Here is a 19,538-nt window from a genome sequence, read left to right as displayed (position 1 = left end):
TATTCATGCAGTTGGCTTTTCAGAACCAGATACTTAAAAACAAAAATATTCAAGGATACGGTAGCAAAGAGGACATAAGGATTGGATAAAGAAATGTATGTAGAGAAAACACCTGAACAGACCTAATAAATCCAAGACCTCTACTGGTGTAAAACTTATACTGTGCTCATAAGCTTGCAAGAGTGGACATCAGCTGAGGGGAACAGTGAGAACAGCTGAAATAATTTATTAGATAAACACAAACCTAAGTGCCCCTGACTGGCACAAGAGAACTGGCATTTCAGTGAAGTAAAGAAATTCTCTGGTGTTGAACTGAAGGCATTGTCAAAGCTTACAAAAGCAATTGAATATGGGACCAGAGGAACAGGGGATGACAAAAACCTCTGGTATCCCATCTCAATGAGGGATGAAAACTCTCAGGGAAGGAGAAGGTGGGAATATGTGTCAAATAATAAGTGTCAAATATATAATGTTGAAAACTTGAAGAAACATTTTCAAAAGTGGCTGAGATAACTGGAATCTTTTTTGAGTACATCATCTAGCTTTGTAAATTGTGCCAGCTTAAGTCACCATAAATAATCTTAGTGTTGCAGCACTATGAAAGGTTTAAAAATGGTACAAATAGGCACTGGGATGAAGATATTGGTAGAAAGAATCATTTATCATAACTATGTAAAAGCAAAATAAAGTCACTTTGTGATTTGATGTCCAGTGACCAAGATATGCTTATTCCTTGTTCCTTGTTTTTACGCTTTGAGGATGTTTGCAATGAGACAAATAACATATGCCTTTTACTCAAAATAACATATGCCTCCTTAAGAAGATTACTTAAAGGGAGCTGCATGATATACATACTGTTAAAAACTCCTTTTCTTTTATAATAAAGAAAACAGAAATTGTTGGAGAAACTCAACAGGTCTGATAGCATCTGTGTAGACAGAAATGAGTGTGAATGTTTCAAGTCTAATAATTCTTTTTCGGAAGCATCTTTTGCCTTTAGTTAACTCTGTTCTCTTACAGCGTTATCCACTTTTCCTCTGATTTCTTCCTTCTCTTGTCCTGCGTACATGAATATCCATAATGGACTCCATGAAAAGGACTTCATAACAGAGGAATGAAAGTAAAAGATTTCCCTGTTGAAACTACAGCAATATACCTTGCAAGTTCACTTCTTAGTTTGCCAGCTGAGAAAAAAAAGTTTTGCAATCACTTGAGTGAAAGTTGAATGTTTCAAAGTTTATCAACAGTGAGCTCGACCACTTTCTGCTTTGACAAAACAAGTGGGTAACTTTATCCCTCATCTACATATTTAATTCAAATCAGGTGTAATTCTTGTGTCAATTTCTGAGCTTGGAAATTTTACCTTCATTATTATATCATTTACAGACATGCACCATGTGGAAAGGTATGTTTTGTCTGACATTGAATTCAACTGGAAAGTGATATCCCTCTTGGAACTGGTGTAAATGGTGTAAAAGACCTGTACTAGAAGTGACAGAACAATTAGCTTTCTGCATTCTTCTCCTACCATTACCATTAAAATTACTGAATTTCCAGTTCCATGTATTTTTTAATATTAGCAGAATTTAATCTTACATACCTCTTTGCAGATTTCTAGGTGTTTCTTCAAGCCTGCTATAGTCTTCCGGTGTACAGTCATACAGTTTGGACAGACAACTTCTCCTCTATCTGAAATCTCCTGCTGCCACTTTTCTTCTTGGCTTCCTGTTGTCAATGGTATATAAGTATAACATTAAAAGCAACAGTTTGTGATCTATTTCCACAATATTAATTGTTTAACACATACTTAATGTCATACTATTTATACAATGCAACATTGTTTGGTAATTCACATGATGGGGGGTGGGGGGGTGTTGGGAGGCGGGGGGGGCTCTACTCTAGTGCATTACTATTTTTGCCACAAACACTCTTTATTGTCTCTGTTGCAACTGTTTAAAGCTGTTTATTTCTCTGGCCTTTGGCAAATCAGTCTGTAAATTGCCAATAAAAAAAACAGTTCTTCTCAGCAGCCAGACTTAGAAAGGTTGTAATGTCGCTGCTGTTGATTGAGTTCAGAGTATTAGGGAGCAGTGACATTAAGCCCTGTGCAAAAGCATTATTACATAGTGAAAATACAAGCTATATCCAGATTTATAAGTCCAATAAATGACAGCATCCCTTTTGTAATATCTAGTAGCATACCTAATTTTGGAAGGATGACTTTAACCTGATCTGCTCAGTAGAATCCAGGAATGTAGTTAAAATAGGTGAATCATATTGGTTGCAAATTTAATCTATATTTTTGGCCAACCAAATGATAGGTGACTCAGCAATGGGGAATCGATTCCTTCTTTAAACACAGGAATAATTTTTCATTGGGATCATCAAGGCTTGGCAGCAATTCTGATGCCACTGTAAGGTAGTCATTGTGGCCTCAGAGCCAGATAGATCTGGTGGCAAGCAGCTCTGGGGCTTGAAGAGTCCCAGAAAGGCAAATTATTTCAACTTTTTGTTTCCTGCCACATTGTGTCATAGAGTCATGCAGTACGGAAATAGACCCTTCAGTCCAACATGTCTGAACCAACGAAATTTCCCAAGCTCAACTAGTCCTACTTGCCTGCGGTTGGTCCATATCCCTCTAAACCTTTCCTATTCATTTACCTATCCAAGTGTCTTTTAAATGTTGTATGTTTACTTGCATTAACCACTTCCTCTGGCAGTTCATTCCACATATGAATCACCCTCTGTGTGAAAACGTTGCACCTCAGATTCCTTTTAATCTTACTCCTCTCACCTTAAAAACATGCACCCTAGTTTTGAACTCATCCACCTAGGGAAAAGATCTTTGCTATTCACCTTATCTAGGGCCATTGTGATTTTGTAAACTTCTATAAGGTCACCCCTCAACCTATGCTCCACATCTGTTTTCCCGAATCTTTACAGCAGGATCTCCAGAGAGAACCTGGAGCTTTGCCTTTCACTCAGGCTGATTTCTTGCTCCAACACTCCAACAGTGAAAATTTACAGAAGTAAATACATTCTTGCTTCAAATAGACCTCTGCTTGAGCCACTTGAAAATACACTCCAAAAATAAAATATACTCTGGGTGTTTTGGGCTACAGTCCTAAATTTAACTCTTGTCTGTAGTTTTACGACTGCTGATTAATGTTTTGGTTTTCAAGCTGAAAAGTTATAAAGCAACCCAGCTATTTTTCTCTTGTCCTCCCTACAGATGAAGGCACAATATTGACATTGCATAGCATCAGCAAATAATGATTAACACAGACTAATTCTACTGTAATGAGCTGTGGATTTTCACTGGTCTCTAATGAAGTTGCTGGAACTTTGGGCTGGATTTTATTAGTAGCTAAGAAGTCACGTTGTTAGGACTGAAAGCAGAATTTGACCTTACAATATAATGAGTTAAATTTAGTTGTGCCATACACTAATGAAACAGCTGACATCATCACAGGAAGTGATGCAATATCATACTATCTTGCCATCCCTCACAGCCTTGGGGCAAGATTAAGCCACATGTTTCTGAATAAAGTTAATGATTTCCTTTTTAAAGCAGACTCCTTGAATATTCTCTATTAGCACAATGAGATTCCACTCCAGGAGGCAGCAGAATCTGAGGATGGCATTTTGACAGCAGTTGAATGACCAATTCTCCAAGGCTTTCTCCAAGAGCTGCCAACTAAATTAATTAACCAGAATGCCCACCTAAAGCTTCATTTGTGGGATGGCCATCCACAAACTTCCCTGCCTGGAACTTAATTGGTCAAAGCCAGGAAGGTGTAATGGTGTCTACCCAGCATCATCCTGCCTGATTAAATGCCTTCTTGCCTCTAAATTTGTAATGGGGAAAGCATTAAGTTCCACACACAGTTGTTTACTGCAAAACCAAAGAATTTTAATAATTAAGTTTCACAATGTGACTCACAATTTTTGAAGTGGATTATAGATTAAACTTTGAAATGTTTTCTTACCTGGTAAATATGTGACTGCTTCTTTTTTAATATGAACTCCCAAAGGTTTCCTTTGCAATTCTTCATTGTATGTGCTGTTATTTTTCTTCTTGCCTTTACCCCTTCCTTTATCATCTGGTTTTGACAGGCCTTTAATTAATCATCACAATAATAATGAATTAGTCCTTTTACTATTTTAAAAGGTATTTTATTCTTTTCTACAACCAATTTTAACTTTGCCACAGACATATTTTGTTACTTTTTTCACAATGAATCTTGCAGAGTTATTTGATAATGTAACATTTAATTTCACAGCACATTACTGACACATTTCAACTCAAGGTTGATTGCCTAACCACTAACAAGTGGAGAGGAAAGAAACCACTGGACTAAACTCTCCTTGCTTTAAGTCAATGCATCTAAAATATCCCACAACAGGACAGAAATCAAGGAGGCAAGAAGTAATTCTAACTTGATGGTGAAAGTGTCAAGAAAAACTTCCACTTGTTAAAAATAATGAAGAAAGATATTTTTTTCATACGGCTTCTTCAATGTAAGGTTAAGTTATCTGAACTGTATTTTAATTACCTGATTGTTGTGTTGGTTTACCTTTTAATCCAAAGGTTCCTGATATAGATGGCTGCTCCCCTGTAAATTTTTTAGGCGTCTTCTGTTTCCTTCCTGGCTCAAACAAAATATTGCATAATATCAGTCTGAATAACTTAATTTTTAGACATAATCTGCATTTGCCCTCATAAGCATGGAAGTGTGATTTGTGAATTAATCATCAAAATACTTTAAAAATTAGAGCTTGTCAGCAATATATTCTATGTGTTAAGTTATTGAAAATAAGTTACATTAAAATACCAGACAAGGGAAAGTCAAATGAATGCCTTGAGTATTTACTTTCTAATATCACCAATTTTCACTGTAGTATTTTATCTTTGGAATTGGTTTTGCAGAATAGTAATTCTTACATACACTCATTTTGCCAGCATGGGTCCTGTTGATTCAAAAACAACAGGACATAATTTCCTGGCATTCTCAACTGGAGAAATTGTGGTCAACTTAATTAGTAGCAGGATTTGTGGGAGAAGAAACTAGGTTAAGTTGCTGGCTTTCTGTCAATGTGGAGAATGAAAGGGCAAGGACAAATATGGTCAAAGGTATTTGTGTAAGACTCAATAGGACCATAGAAACAATGAACAGATCATTAGTTCAAACAAAGATTGAACCAAAACAATGGACCAGAAAAAAGATATTGAATGTATTTGTAGGAACCTATTATTTTATTTCTTACATGGAATCCTACTAGATTAAATCAAAATACAGTGGGGTTTACTGTAAATTAAAATCATAAGAAATAAGAGTGGAAGCAAGGCCATTCGGCCCATTGAGTCCACTCCACCATTCAATCATGGCTGATGGGCATTTCAACGCCACTTACCTGCACTCTCCCCATATCCCTTAATTCCTTGCAAGATTAAGAATTTATCAATCTCTGCCTTGAAGACATTTAATGTCCTGGTCTCCACTGAACTCCGTGACAATGAATTCCACAGGCTCACCACTCTCTGGCTGAAAAAATGTCTCCTCATTTCCATTCTAAATTGACCCCCTCTAATTCTAAGGCTGTGCCCACAGGTCCTAGTATCCCCGCCTGACGGAAACAATTTCTCAGCATTCACCCTTTCTAAGCCATGAATTATCTTGTAAGTTTCTATTAGATCTCCCCTCAATCTTCTAAACTCTAATGGATACAATCCCAAGATCCTCAGCCGTTCATCGTATGTTAGGCCTATCATTCCAGGGATCACCCAAGTGAATCTCCACTGGACATGCTCCAGTGCCAGTATGCCCTTCCTGAGGTATGGGGCCCAAAACTGGACATAGTATTCTAAATGGGACCTAACCAGAGCTTTATAAAGTCTCACTAGCGCATCAATGCTTTTACATTCCAACCCTCTTGAGATAACTGACATTACATTTGCTTTCTTAATCACTGACTCAACCTGCAAGTCAACCTTTAGAGAATCCTGTACTAGCACTCTGAGATCCCTTTATACATTGGCTTTATGAATTTTCTCACCATTTAAAAAATAGTCCATGCCTGTATTCTTGCAGGCAAATTGTACTTTGCTTGTTCACTTATCATTTGTAAAATAAACATATTATTGGTTTACACTGAGCTACATTTTTCTGCAATGTTAATCACTTCATTATTTGGGAGACTGGAAATACACTTGTGTGATTACCGAGGTTGGTTTGTATCACAAGATGCTTTAATTGTTATTGAGCTGAAAATGTGTTGCTGGAAAAGCGCAGCAGGTCAGGCAGCATCCAGGGAACAGGAGAATCAACGTTTCAGGCATAAGCCCTTCTTCAGGAAATTGTTTTAATTGTTATTGACCCAAGACATGGTCTCTCACAACTATCAGGCAGCAAGGGTAAAGTCAAGATAATCAAGAACATAAGTTCTGCTTACAAGGAACACAACTTAAATCGAGGGATTAACTATATTTTTAACTATATTTTGTAAAGCAAATGTACAGTGTTGTAACAATAATTACATTTCTAAAGAAAATAGAACACATAAGAGCTGAAATATTAATTTTGGTTTGAAAGTACATGTCCTCAAAAATGCCATGCTTAAGCTGTACACGAAACACTATAAATGTTGTCATTATCTGTATTTTAGTATAGTGTTTATTACATGCATAATATTCTAAAAATGCCTTTGACATAAAACATACAGGGACTTATTTTTCTGTGGTTTGTACCTCAGGAATACTTATGTTCCCGATATAAAGCATTGGTAATAGCAGGAAAGCCTATTATACCAGGACTTTGCCTCCTTGATACTGAACTAAGACTTTCCTCAAATAAAAGGTGGAGAGCATATTCAGGCACTGGGTAAAGCTGGCCTTTAAATAACCTGGGAGAAACTTTCTTTGCCTTTTTTGACCCCATTTTTGTCAAAGCCTTCCAAGAACATTGTTTAAGCTCCCATTGAGAATATAGTGCTGGAAAAGCACAGCAGGTCAGGCATTCCTAATGAAGGGCGAATGCCCAAATCGTCGATTCTCCTGCTCTTCTGATGCTGCCTGACCTGCTGTGCTTTTCCAGCACTAGACTCTTGACTCTGAGCTCCAGCATCTGCAGTCCTCATTTTCTCCCCCTTTAAGCTCCTATGGAATGCTTCAGAATATTTTACTTCAATTAAGGTGCTAATTAAATAATAAATTGTTGTTGTTGCAGTAAAGCAGCATGCAGTCCATTCCAATGGAGTAAACCATGCTTGCCATCGTGGAAGCACTATGATTGAGTTGACAGAGCTGAAGCTGTCAAACTGCAGACATCCTCATACCTAATTCTCCTTCTCATATCTAACTTCCTTCTCATTCCAAAATCATTTCTAATTTACAAACTGCAGACACTCTAAGTATGTACCTCTAGCATTCTCCCCCTCCCTCACACAGCTCTACTTTGTGCTTTGCTCCTTTCAGGTGCCCGAAGTGGTAACTTTGCAGTGGCAGAGGAATGTGAAATGCAAGAAGAAAAGACTGATGGTCATGAAAACACACCGTCACTTGTTCTCACAATCGTAGCTATTAATTCAGACAGTGATGCCGCAGAAAATTTAGAGATTGGTCCAGAGGCAAGATTGTATCTGGTGAGTCATTAGGCACAACTAGAATGCAGTCAGGCCAGAGGGAAGAGGTAGCATTGTTGCCAGGACACTGGTGAGTTCGTAAACAAGTTCTGCTGCACAGGACTTGGATAAAGACTTTGATGGGGCCTTAATTGAAGGCTATGCACAATAACATTGATTGGCAAGCAAAGCAGAGAGACTGTCAATATCAAAGAGCATGTTAAATCTAGCACCAACCTTGTACACAGCTTCACGCAGAACATGAGAGGTCTTGTCAGGATGGAAGTGATGGCCAATTCCACTAGTACACTTTCAGAAATAACAATGATGCAGAGTCAGGTGGTTTTTGCATCAGAAAGTTGCAAGAATGGCATGGCCATCACTTTGAACATGAAACAGTATCCTTAATGCTGAAAATATGGGCTATCTGAATTCTGTGGCTCCATTTTCTGGAATACCTGAAAACCTTTCTTGTGTAACAGAACAACCAAGTGTATTAAGTTTAATGAAAAGTCTATCCACCTCTGGGACAACAGGAAACCTTTTCGCCTTTCAAGTTGTTACAGTAGAAGAATAGGGACAACATAACTCATATAAATCAATAATTGTTGTAAATTGGTCTATTGGTGCCATGTGAACAAATAAAGGTAAGCTGTAAAATTGCCATAGTACTATTGGATCACTTATTACAGAGAAATCAATGATTGAGGTTTTATATAAGGGTCACCACACCTCAGCCAAGGGGAAATGTTGAAGAAGAGAGTCCTTTGTGGTATCCTCAGCCAGTGTAGGAATTGAACCCACACTGTTAGCGTTACTCTGCAGCTGACTAAGGTAACCAAACCCCTGACAACAAGCATGCATATGTTGGCAAATTCCTTGCTGAAAATAAAGTAAGGAGCTAATTTATGTTTTGGAACATAGACTCCTAAGGAAACGTTGCAATATTTGAAAAGAATTTTAGCTAGCCTATTTATCATAATAAAGTCTTAATAGTGATACTCGGCGGCACGGTGGCAGTGGTTAGCACTGCTGCTTCACATTCAATCCCCGCCTCAGGCGACTGACTGTGTGGAGTTTGCACATTCTCCCCGTGTCTGCGCGAGTTTCCTCCGGGTGCTCTGGTTTCCTCGCACAGTCCAAAAAAAAGAACATGCAGGTTAGGTGAATTGGCCATGCTAAATTGCCCGTAGTGTTAGGTGTAAGGGAATGGGTCTGGGTGAGATGCACATCGGCGGGACAGTGTGGACTTGTTGGGCCGAAGGGCCTGTTTCCACACTGTAAGTAATCTAATCTAAATCAGAGAACATACTCCTAAAGTCAGGAGTAGCATAGATACCAATAACCTTGATAAGAATTTAATAATCACTGAGGTAAATATGATGTCATCTTTAATCCACAAAACAAAATATTTAGTATCAAAGATTTTAAGTCAACACTTCATTAATCTTCACGATAATGAATAGATTCAAAACTGCACACAAGTATTTGTGGTTAAAACAGGACCAATGAAAATTTCAAATTCACGTCAATACTATCAAATCTGAGGGTATCAATCCTACCAGAGGTACACACACACAAATTATTGTATAAAATCTGCTTGATAAACAGATTAACATTCTTTTTCACTTACTAGGTTAATTTCAGATCATATTAATTCTTTAAAAATATGTATTTTAAATATTTCAACAAGGACCCTGGAAAATGTCTAAAAAAATCAAATAAAGGAGATTTCACCAGACATGTAATAGCCATTTATATTCTGATTGTCTTTACATGGTTGTCCTAAATGGTAAATTTGGATTACATAAAATTGCTTCAAACAGGAGCAATATTTTTGCACTTTTATACTGATGGCTGCTTAGATTTGACGCTCTTATTCTAGCAACAAAATTACTGTTAGTACATGTTTTTATAATACAAGTTAACGAGCTTGAAAAACATACAGCATAAATAATTAATTGATGTTTTGGTCATCATGAGGTAAAGTCACAAGAATGAAGGCTTAATAAGAAAAGTTGGGTGAAGGCCAATGAGGATTGCAAATCATGGAAGTGTTGTGGGTCAGGTAATGGTTTTTAATATAGGAAGCAAATATAATTGTTGAGGTACCACAGCATACTTTGTTTTAAACACCACCTTACAAACCGGCATTCCTGATAAGCCGGCAAATATTAGACTACTGAAGTACCAGAAGTTTACAGTGTTATTGTGATGTCCAAGTAGTCAGTTGAGGATGGGAATGAGAAGGCTCGCTGCCACTAATCTTTATTTAAGGCAAAGATGCATTATTATTTTAATTGATTTATGCTGTAAATAAAGTATAACAGTGATGCACATACGCCTGCATTACATTTCTAGTGTGTGCTTTTACATTGATTGTGTGGAACTCAATCAACTGGAATATTTGATCAATCAATACACTCCTGATCCCATAGGTACCCGTTAATGAACAGTTCGATTTATCTTCAAAGCTAGAACTATACAATTAATCAAAACATTCAGAATGGGCAAAGACAAAGAAGCTATACCTGAGACCTAAAACAGGTAACCTTAACTGTTTAATAAACTAGCATATTTACTTGGTAAAAACCTAACATATTTACTTCTCTATTTCTGTTACATAGTGAAATATTTAATTATTGTATAATTAAAACATAAACTTTTTCACATTTAACTGCAGTGTAACTAAATATAAGTCTATCATTTTGAACTGCGGCAAGCTTACTGTGTTTTGTTCGCTCGGGGTCTTCCTCAGGGAATGATATCTGTTTCTTGCCTTTGCTGAATTCATTAGATGTTGGAGACGCTTGAGCTTCTGGAGTGTTAGTTAATTTGTTTTCTCTGTTCTGTGTTGCACATTCCCCATTCTCAGAATGTCTACTTAATTCTCTCTTTTGTTGCTTAGACGTTTTAGGTGAAGTTTCTGCATTTTCAGCAGCCCTGAAACAGAAGTAAAAATTGCAGCTATTGGTCACAGTATGCTCATAACAGAGAGCTCAATAACAATTCTCCATCCCAAAACTTACAAGACATAATATGTTTTATAAAAAACTGAATCTTTTGTACTACTGCATAAAAGCATCATGACTCAGAAAATTATTCAGGCATGACTCAGAAAAGTATTCAGTTAGAGGGTGGAGGAAATTTTAACCTAGACAAGGGAAAACGAGTAGGTAGATAGGAGAAAAAGAGGATGTCAAATGAGATGAGTGGTAAGAAGAGGGTGAAAGGACAATATTGGGCAGTTGCTGGAGAATCATCATCTACGTCTGTCCAAAACTTGCTAGTTTACTAGTGCAAAGAGCTATCAACAACTAAATGTTGTAGAGTGCCACATCGCAAGGTCCAGGACAATGTGATGAGGAATTGATCACAGCTTGGAGCAGCCTGTATGAGACTAAATACCACAAGTCCACTGTCTAAGGTTCTTCTGCTATTGTATTCTGAGGAATAGGACAAAAGCTATCCCCTTGAGCTGTATGCATCATGAAATATTTGACATGAAATATCATTGTACAGACAGTCCCCAGGATGCAAATGGGTTCCACTCTTGAATTCATTTGCAAGATCATTTGTTCACAAGTCAGAACACAATTTAAGATAACATAAAATAGCAAGTTGTAAGAAAGGAAACGTTTGTATGTCGGATCTTTAAAATTACACCTTTGTACTTTGGTGAGCATTGTGAAGTTCCTTATGCACTATACTGAAACAAACAAACTTATTTTCCATGTGACATTATATAATACACTGCTACAATTTATATGATTGAAGCATATTTTGACAGGGCCTGAGAGACAGTGGAAAACACAACGTGGAACAAGAGAAGAGGGAGGAATGGGGAGAGGAAAGGGAGACAGTGATGGAACTGAAAAGGGTGAGTCCTCAGGTGAAGGGGATAAGGAGTAGCAAGAGCAAGATGGGAGAAATGGACATGGAGAAGGAGGTAGCAGGAAGGAGTGGAGGAAGGAAAAACAGGTGCTGCAACTAAACTATTTCCCACTGGACAGGAGTGGGTGCAATAAGGTCCAAAATGGTTGTCAGTGAAGGCAGTTTTAAGAAATGTGAGGCCAATCAATATGGAAGTGAGTAAAGACAGGTGCTGTAGAGTAGTAGATGGACTGAAATACTCCCCCAGTGCTGGATCACCAAGGCAAGAGTATAGACCTAATTACTAATTTATGGTACCTGGTTAAGAGTTTTGATGATAACTTATTTCTTAGTAATGGTGGAATATCTGTTGTGTTAGATATGGCCGGAGTTGGGTTGGGTTTGGGTGTGTGTGCATTGGATGAATTGACTGATAATCTGCAGTGTGGATGGTGTCAGGTCTCAAAACGTTGATTGGTCGGAGAGGCTAGTGACTAGATCTTAGCACCAGTAGCCAACAGAACCTATAAGTGTCTGAAAGACAACCGTGAAGGTTAAAATATATACATGCAGCAGCTGACTGGGTTAGGGTGGAGAGAGAATTGCATGAAGTCAAATCATAAAATGAGCTAATGAGCTTCTAATAGGCAATTAGCTGTTGTGGCTGGCTTTGGCAACTGTCGTTTTAAAAAATTATTGAGCCAAAGCAAAGGTAGGCATCTTTTATTACCTTTATCAAGATGGTTGCTGTTTCAGATATCCAGGGCTCAAACAGTTAAAAATACTCTCTTTGACACTTGATGGTCAGAAGCACCAGTCATGTGCAGATTCGACTTTATTGGTCTTAGCTCTCAACACATTATGTAGGTACTCTGGGGTAACTTTAAATTTAGGTTAAGGTATAAAACTGGAAATATCAACCAACCCACTTATCATATACCCAATGCAATGTTACTTTGACTTCAAGAGAAGTTGATCTGTATCTCCTGTTTTACACAGTCCCATTGTTTTAGCTGGTGACATAATGCAACATTTAGCACTGAACAGTTCCATAACAAGTATTTCAATTAACTGCTAACAGTTTTATTCTAAGTTTTGCACTGTGAGATTTTTAATGATATATTGAAATGGAATGTGGTACCCCAGTTAGTTTAACATAATGTATGTCACAATATCACAATACTAAGTCAAAAATATTTTTGTGAAATACATGAAATAGAAATAATGCTATTTCAGGTGGTACAATAGTTCTGGGGTTAGCACTGCTGCCTCATAGCGTCAGGGATCTAGATTTGATTCCAGCCTTGGGTAACTGGCTGTGAGGAGTTTGAACATTCTCTGTGTGTGTGCGTGAGTTTCCACTGGGTGCTCCAGTTACTTTCCACGGTCCAAAGATGTGCAGGTTAGGTGAATGGCCATGGTAAAAAGCAGTTACTATGTTAGGGTAGCAGACAGTGCCTTGGCAGTATGCTCTTCACAGGTCAGTGCAGGCTAGATGGATTGAATGGCCTCTTCTCAAACTGGAGGGATCCAATGATTCTACTTAAATATACACTTAAATATGTAAATAGAGGTTCAAGATAAAAATTGTAATTCAGATCATATATTATTAATCACTTTAACCATTAAATGTTTTTCACAATATGTACTGCCCCTTAAATTTAAAGTAAGCCTAATGGGTCATTAGGATACAATTACATTATGCATGATAATCTTAAAGCAAGATAAATATTAAACAAAAAATTTAATTTCTAAACTACTGAAACACCATGGAAGGCAATGAGTATATTACTCTATTTTCACCAAAACGAACATACCTTTTTCTCCCTCTACCTCGACCAATTGCTTTTGTAACTTTTTCATCCACCTCTGTTGTTTGTGTTCTTTTTTCTTCATGTTTCCATTGCTTATGCTTTTCCAATTGGGACTTAGATGCAAAAGAAGCTTCACATAGAAGACACTGATGATTATACTTCTTCGAATCAATGCCCTACAGTAAAACAATCTTGTTATAAATTCTGTGGGTATTATAAATTCTTATCAAACAGGCCACTACCAACGGGAATATTCCTAAAATAGAGCAGTTACATTATTATAAATGCAAATTATACTGAACAAGAACATAAAATACTGAGTAGTTGTGCAGATATGTATGTCTATATGTTAACATTAAATTCTCCCAACCATTTCAACCATACAAAAATAAGTTCCTTTCAAATTTACTTACATTAAATAAAATTATGTTTAGCAATGAAAAAGCTTGCCTCTTGGAGCCTGAATCTATCTAGGTTTTGCCAGTGAAAATGATAGTGGCACTCAATTTACCTCCCACAGAATCATTTCAGGAGCAGCAGACAAAGCGGCTGCAATTTTAAGTGACAGGATTCTGCAGGTGCAGAGGGTTAATTGACAAGACACAAAGTTTCACACTTGCACTCTTCCAGACTCCAGCAATCTGTGGGAACAGAGGACAGTTGCACCCTTAAGCTTAAAAATCACACAATGCCAGGTTATAGTCCAACAGGTTTAATTGGAAGCACACTAGCTTTTGGAGTGCCACTCCTTTCTCAGGTGGTTGTGAAGGAGCGGCGCTCCGAAAGCTAGTGTGTTTCCAATTAAACCTGTGGACTTTAACCTGGTGTTGTTTGATTTTTAACTTTGTACACCCCAGTCCAACACCGGCATCTCATGACCCTTATGCTTCACTTTGTAGGCAATACTCTGTATGACATGAAGCGTGTGAATGCTTGGAGCCAAGGATGCTGTTATGAATTGAAGTGAATTGAATTGAATTGAATTGAGTTTATAGTCACGTGTACCGAGGCACAGTGAAAAGCTTTGTCTTGTGAGCAATACAGGCAGATCACAGAGTTAAGTACCATAGATAAGTAAATAATAGGTAAACAGTGACAAAAACAAAAAAACACAGGTACAGGCGAATGTTAAGAGATTGAGTCCATTCGGTATTCTATCAACAGTAGGGTAGAAAATGTTTCGAAACCAGCTGGTGTGTGTGTTCAGGCTTCTGTACCTTCTCCCTGATGGTAAAGGTTGTAGAAAAACATTGACAGGGTGGGATGGATCTTTGAGAATGCTGGCGGCCTTTCCTTGACAACGGGCCTGGTAGATGGATTCTATAAATGGGAGGTTGGCCTTTGTGATGGTCCGGGCCGAGATCACCACTCTCTGTAACCGTCTCCAAACTTGAATGGTACAGTTGCCAATCAGGTAGTGATACATCCAGACAGAATGCTCTTGATGGCACACCTATAAAAGTTGGCAAGGGTATTCGCTGTCATGCCAAATTTACTCAGCTGTCTGAGGAAGAAAAGACATTCTTGGGCCTTTGTAACCAGTGTATCCACATGAAGAGTCCAAGAAAGCTTGTTGTGGATGATCTCTCCTAAGAGCTTGACACTCTCCACTCACTCCACCTCTGTGCTGTTAATGTGTAGGAGGGCAGGAGTAACATTCCGCTGAAAGTCAATAATGAGTTTCTTGGTTTTGCCGGCATTGAGAGCTAGGTTGTTCTCAGTGCACCATTTTTTCAGGTCTTCCACATCCCATCTGTAGTCTGTTTCATCGCCATCTGAGATTCGACCGACTATGGTGGTGTCATCAGCGAACTTGTAAATGGAATTAGTCTGGTATTTGGTGACGCAGTCATGGGTATACAGTGAGTACAGTAGGGGGCTGAGTACACACCACTGGGGGGCTCCATTGTGGAGTGTTAGTGAGGATGAAATATTGTTCCTAATCTTCACTGATTGTGGCCTGTGGGTCAGGAAACTGAGGATCTAGTTGCAGAGAGTGGGACTTAGTATGAGATCACTAAGTTTAGTAATTGGTCTCGAGGGGATAATAGTATTGAAAGTTGAGCTGTAGTCAATGAGTAGGATTCTTACGTAGCTGTTCTTGCTTTCAAGATGTTCTCAGGAGGCATGAAGGGCAAGTGATATGATTCATTCATTTTTAAGTAATCAAGAACCACAACACAATTCAACCGCACTGTGTTGGATGTCCAGTTGTCTCTACTGTGACAAGAGCTATTTGTGTGATCGGACACACAGAGGAAATATCATCAGCTGAGAGAATGGTGGGAAAGCATCCTGACACCCTTCTGCATGCAGCAAAACTAAATGTTGGGTGGGAGGGTTCATGTTAGCTTCCAATCCCACTGTCAACTGATGCTCTTAAATTGGTAATTAACTACCACTAAGAGCCTCTCCTCTGCTGTTTGTATTGAACACGCGGGAGCAAGCCAAGCAAAACTAGAAAGGATTCCGGGAGTGAGGGGGGCAGATAGTGGGGGACTCTTATTCAAAAACACTCAGTGCCTTATAAGGGGTCCAGCATCATATACAGGGGAGATGATTACTGCCAGCCCCTACCTTTGCTGCTGACCCTCTGACACATCCCTAGGCAGAATCACAGAATTGGTACAATGTAGAAGAACATCCTTCAGCCCACTAAACTACGAATCCCTCCTGTAACCGCCCCCTGACCTGGGAGTTCCACTATCCTGGGCCTCCATTTGTTGACACCCTGGCAGCAGCCATCACCTCTCCAAATGATAACAGCTGTTGGCTTTTGATTGGTCAGCAGTTCTTGGTAAGCACCACTTTCTGCCACAGTGGTCCTGATCCTGGAAATGGTCTCTTCACTGCTGAATGGCTTGTGGTTCAGCAGGCCTTCCCCAAACAAAGCAGGCATTTGGCAGGAAGGCAAAACAGCTATTGCTTCCACAAGGTTTGGCCCAAACCTGTCTAAATATGTAGGTTGTACTCTTAAACAGGTAAGTATGTCAGTACTGTCTTATTAATCTAAGATACTGTTACCCAGGGATGTAATAATACAAATCTATTGTGATCCTAATTGGATATAGGTTTACATTTTTCTGTTACATGAACACCAAGGCTAATACTACTTGCTATTACAGGGTAAATTGGTTAGTAACTTCTAGTATTCATCACACAGAACAAAATAAATGTGGAAATGCAGGGGTTGCTTTCAGAGATACCCTGCACCTCCACAGGGTGTGCTATTGTAGTGTTTACTGATAGATGTGGCACTGAAATCACTACAACAGTGTAAACTTAGTATTACGACCAGCTGAGGAAGGAAACCAGATTCCTTCTTTGGGTCATTATGATAAACCTTTTATATACATTTTTTTCCTTTCAGCATGCAGATATCCAACTTCAATTAAAAGGTAGATCACTAGAAAATAAAGGAGCCAAGCACCAAGGTTTTATTGAGTGAAAGAAAGAGGAATTTTTGTATCTAGTAATTCCAATAAACAAAACCAAAAGTAAAATATCGAACACACACATAGGTAAAATTTTAAAAGGAAGAGTATCTGGTATAGGTAGTGAATATAAAGGTAGCATAGTTAAATAGTCATTATAGTCCTTTAGGTATTAAATTATTAATAAAGATGAGCGTTGTTTAATTTTTGGCTTGTGTCCTCAGTGTAGCAGAATCTATGGGTAGCTTTAAGTTCTTGGTGAATGTTTGTTTTCCCATTTTGTTTTCATTGGGTGCTGTATTCTAAAATGATGAGAGAAACAGGACAGAAAAAGATAGCGTTCCGGTTCTTCTTGTCACAAATTTATTTTCCTTTCCTCTGTTTGGCTGCTCAAAAACAGCTGTGGAAATAAAGTTCAGTATATATTTCAGAGTTTAATTCCATTGTCTTTCCAAGATGGCTAATTGGCAGGTGAGCCTTTCATCTTTGAATATGTGAAATTATCATACAGATGAGAGTTAAATAGGAGATGCAAATCTTTTGATGCTGATTGCCATTGCCTGACCTTAATATGTTTAGATAAAAATAGAAATTTCAATGCAGAAGTCTTAATTTATTTCACATGTGTGTGTTGGGGGCTTGCCTCAATCTGTGGTCAGGTGCACTGCAGCCATTTTCAGTCGATGCTTCTTTCTTTTCAAAAACTAATTCAGTTAAGTCAAAGAAAGGTCTCAGGTCTAACAATCAGATGATAGAAGTTAACATTTTAGTGTCCATATTTATTTTAATAGTAACACAAGGGTAAAATTCACTAGTCTCACATGAAATATTGATGACAAAAATGGGTCTAATAGATTTTTAAGAGCGCGATAGATAGTTACAATTTAATCATTTTGCTTGTCCTGAAAATATATTTTTACAAGTGTGGAATTTCATTACTTCTGGTATAAAGTAGTGATGCAGACTTTTCTAAAAAATGAAAATTTCAATTTTTACTTTTTCTGTTTTCACTTTTATTCTCTCCATTAATCCCATGTGTATACAAGAATCATTATTTTGCTTTCTATATATTAATTTAAATGCAACATTTATTTCTTGATGTTTAACTTCCATATTTGCAGTCTGCATCTGCCAGTGAGGTTTCTTCAATCTGATTGGCTTAAGAACCTTCCTGCTGCTTTTCCTACTTGTGGACACTGCAGATCTCCTATAGAGGATGCTGCACCTGATCACGTGTAGGTTTGGTAGAAATTATCCCTGACAAGCTCATGCAAAGTGTTTGGCAACTGTACAAGAGGTATAAGCCCTTCCAAAATCTGGAACACCTATTCTACCTTTCGCACATGCCCTTAAATGCATAGTCAGGAGAATAATCATGGAGTCACAAAAATGTACAACATGTAAACAGATCCTTCGGTCCAACTCATCCACACTGACCAGATATCCTAAATTAATCTAGTCCCACTTGACCCATATCCCTCTAAACCCTTCCGTTTCATGTACCCATTCACATGCTTTTTAAATGTTGTAATTGTACCAGCCTTTACCACTTCCCCAGCACCTCATTCCATACACCCACCACCCTCTGCGTGAAAAAGTTGCCCCTTAGGTTCCTTTTAATTTTTCCCTTCTCACCCTAAACCTATGCCCTCTCGTTCCCTACTCCAGGGAAAATACCTTGTTTATTTACTCTATTCATGCCCCTCATGATTTTATAAACCTCTATAAGGTCACCCCTCAGCCCCTGACACTCCAGGGTAAACAGCCCCAGCCTACTCAGCCTCTCCCTAAAGCTCAAACCTTCCAAACCTGGCAACATTCTTGTAAATCTTTTCTGAACCCTTTCAAATTTCACAACATCTTTCCGATTGGAGGGAGACCAGAACTGCACAAAGTATTCCATAAGTTAATAACTTCCAGCAAATACAATTTTAGTATTGATGCAAATGATCTGGGTGCGGTTATCACAGTTTCAGCCAGGTAAAATCTCACTTTCTGCATCAGGAGGGAAGAGGCCTTCCACTGCAGGCTGGCAGTGGATTAATAAATATTATTGATGTATGAGACATGACATAATTATGATGTGGAAAAACATGAATTGTGCAATTTTGGGACCACCACAGAAGTTAGTGCCAAGCAGGATCAGGTCAGCAGAGGCCTATGTCAGTGTTTCTTTTTTAATTCTGGCATGGTTCCTTGAAGCTCTGATTCAGAAAGCTAGATGCTCCCTGACCATCTATCTACCCCATCCACCTCCCCAGAATGATTTGCTCTGCCGATATTATTTCTGCAGCTGACTTGATTTCGCGCCCTGACTCTACATTGGGCCTGCTGGGTTTGCTGGGAGTCCCTGAGGTTTATTTTAAAATGAGGCTGTGAGCTAAAATTGTTCAGCTGTCACGCTCAAGCACTGGATGGATTGCTTCCAGCTTCTGCCCTACATCAGTGCCATGTTAGATTGAGACTGTAGGATCCTCTCTGTAGTATTGTCAATCGAGAAACTAAAGATTGAGGGGATGTTTTGTGGGAGCATGCAAAGTAAGATGGCTACCATCAATCAGACTGTGGAGTTTGAGCAGGCCTAAAAACTAGATTGTCATACTTTGCTGCAATACTAAAGGCGGTGGATTCCCCAGCTTTTTTGTGAAGTGTATCAGTCTTCTGGTAAATACACGCCTACACTACAGCATGGCTGATTGCTTACATCTGGCTAAATTGGACCTTGGCTGTTCTTTGCTTCATCAGGTGCTGCTCACTTTTCTCATCCATGACAGCATCAGATAAGGGTATGCCCAAA

At 38.5% G+C, this 19,538-nt stretch overlaps 1 protein-coding gene and 1 long non-coding RNA gene across 10 annotated transcripts in view; one reads left to right on the top strand and one right to left on the bottom strand.

Moving 5' to 3' along the window:
• The window catches only part of znf512b (zinc finger protein 512B), a 99,195-nt gene that overhangs the window by 18,083 nt on the left and 61,574 nt on the right, over positions 1–19,538 (bottom strand). For 5 of the 6 annotated variants that reach the window (XM_043710402.1, XM_043710401.1, XM_043710404.1 and 2 more), the window contains 5 exons: positions 13,311–13,483; positions 10,349–10,563; positions 4,557–4,649; positions 3,990–4,118; positions 1,601–1,725 (listed from right to left, as the gene is read on the bottom strand). In XM_043710402.1, coding sequence (XP_043566337.1) covers positions 1,601–1,725; positions 3,990–4,118; positions 4,557–4,649; positions 10,349–10,563; positions 13,311–13,483 — 735 coding nt within the window. The remainder of the gene's footprint in view (positions 1–1,600; positions 1,726–3,989; positions 4,119–4,556; positions 4,650–10,348; positions 10,564–13,310; positions 13,484–19,538) is intronic. The other variant, XM_043710403.1, reaches the window with a different exon arrangement.
• The window catches only part of LOC122560130, a 107,499-nt gene that overhangs the window by 56,648 nt on the left and 31,313 nt on the right, over positions 1–19,538 (top strand). For all 4 annotated transcript variants that reach the window (XR_006314651.1, XR_006314653.1, XR_006314650.1 and 1 more), the window contains 2 exons: positions 7,475–7,641; positions 10,059–10,167. This is a non-coding gene — a long non-coding RNA (uncharacterized LOC122560130). The remainder of the gene's footprint in view (positions 1–7,474; positions 7,642–10,058; positions 10,168–19,538) is intronic.

Source organism: Chiloscyllium plagiosum, chromosome 20, assembly GCF_004010195.1.
Source record: "Chiloscyllium plagiosum isolate BGI_BamShark_2017 chromosome 20, ASM401019v2, whole genome shotgun sequence".
Lineage (NCBI taxonomy): Eukaryota > Metazoa > Chordata > Chondrichthyes > Orectolobiformes > Hemiscylliidae > Chiloscyllium > Chiloscyllium plagiosum.
Note: the sequence above shows the minus strand (reverse complement) of the source record. Positions and strands in the feature narration are given on the sequence as shown.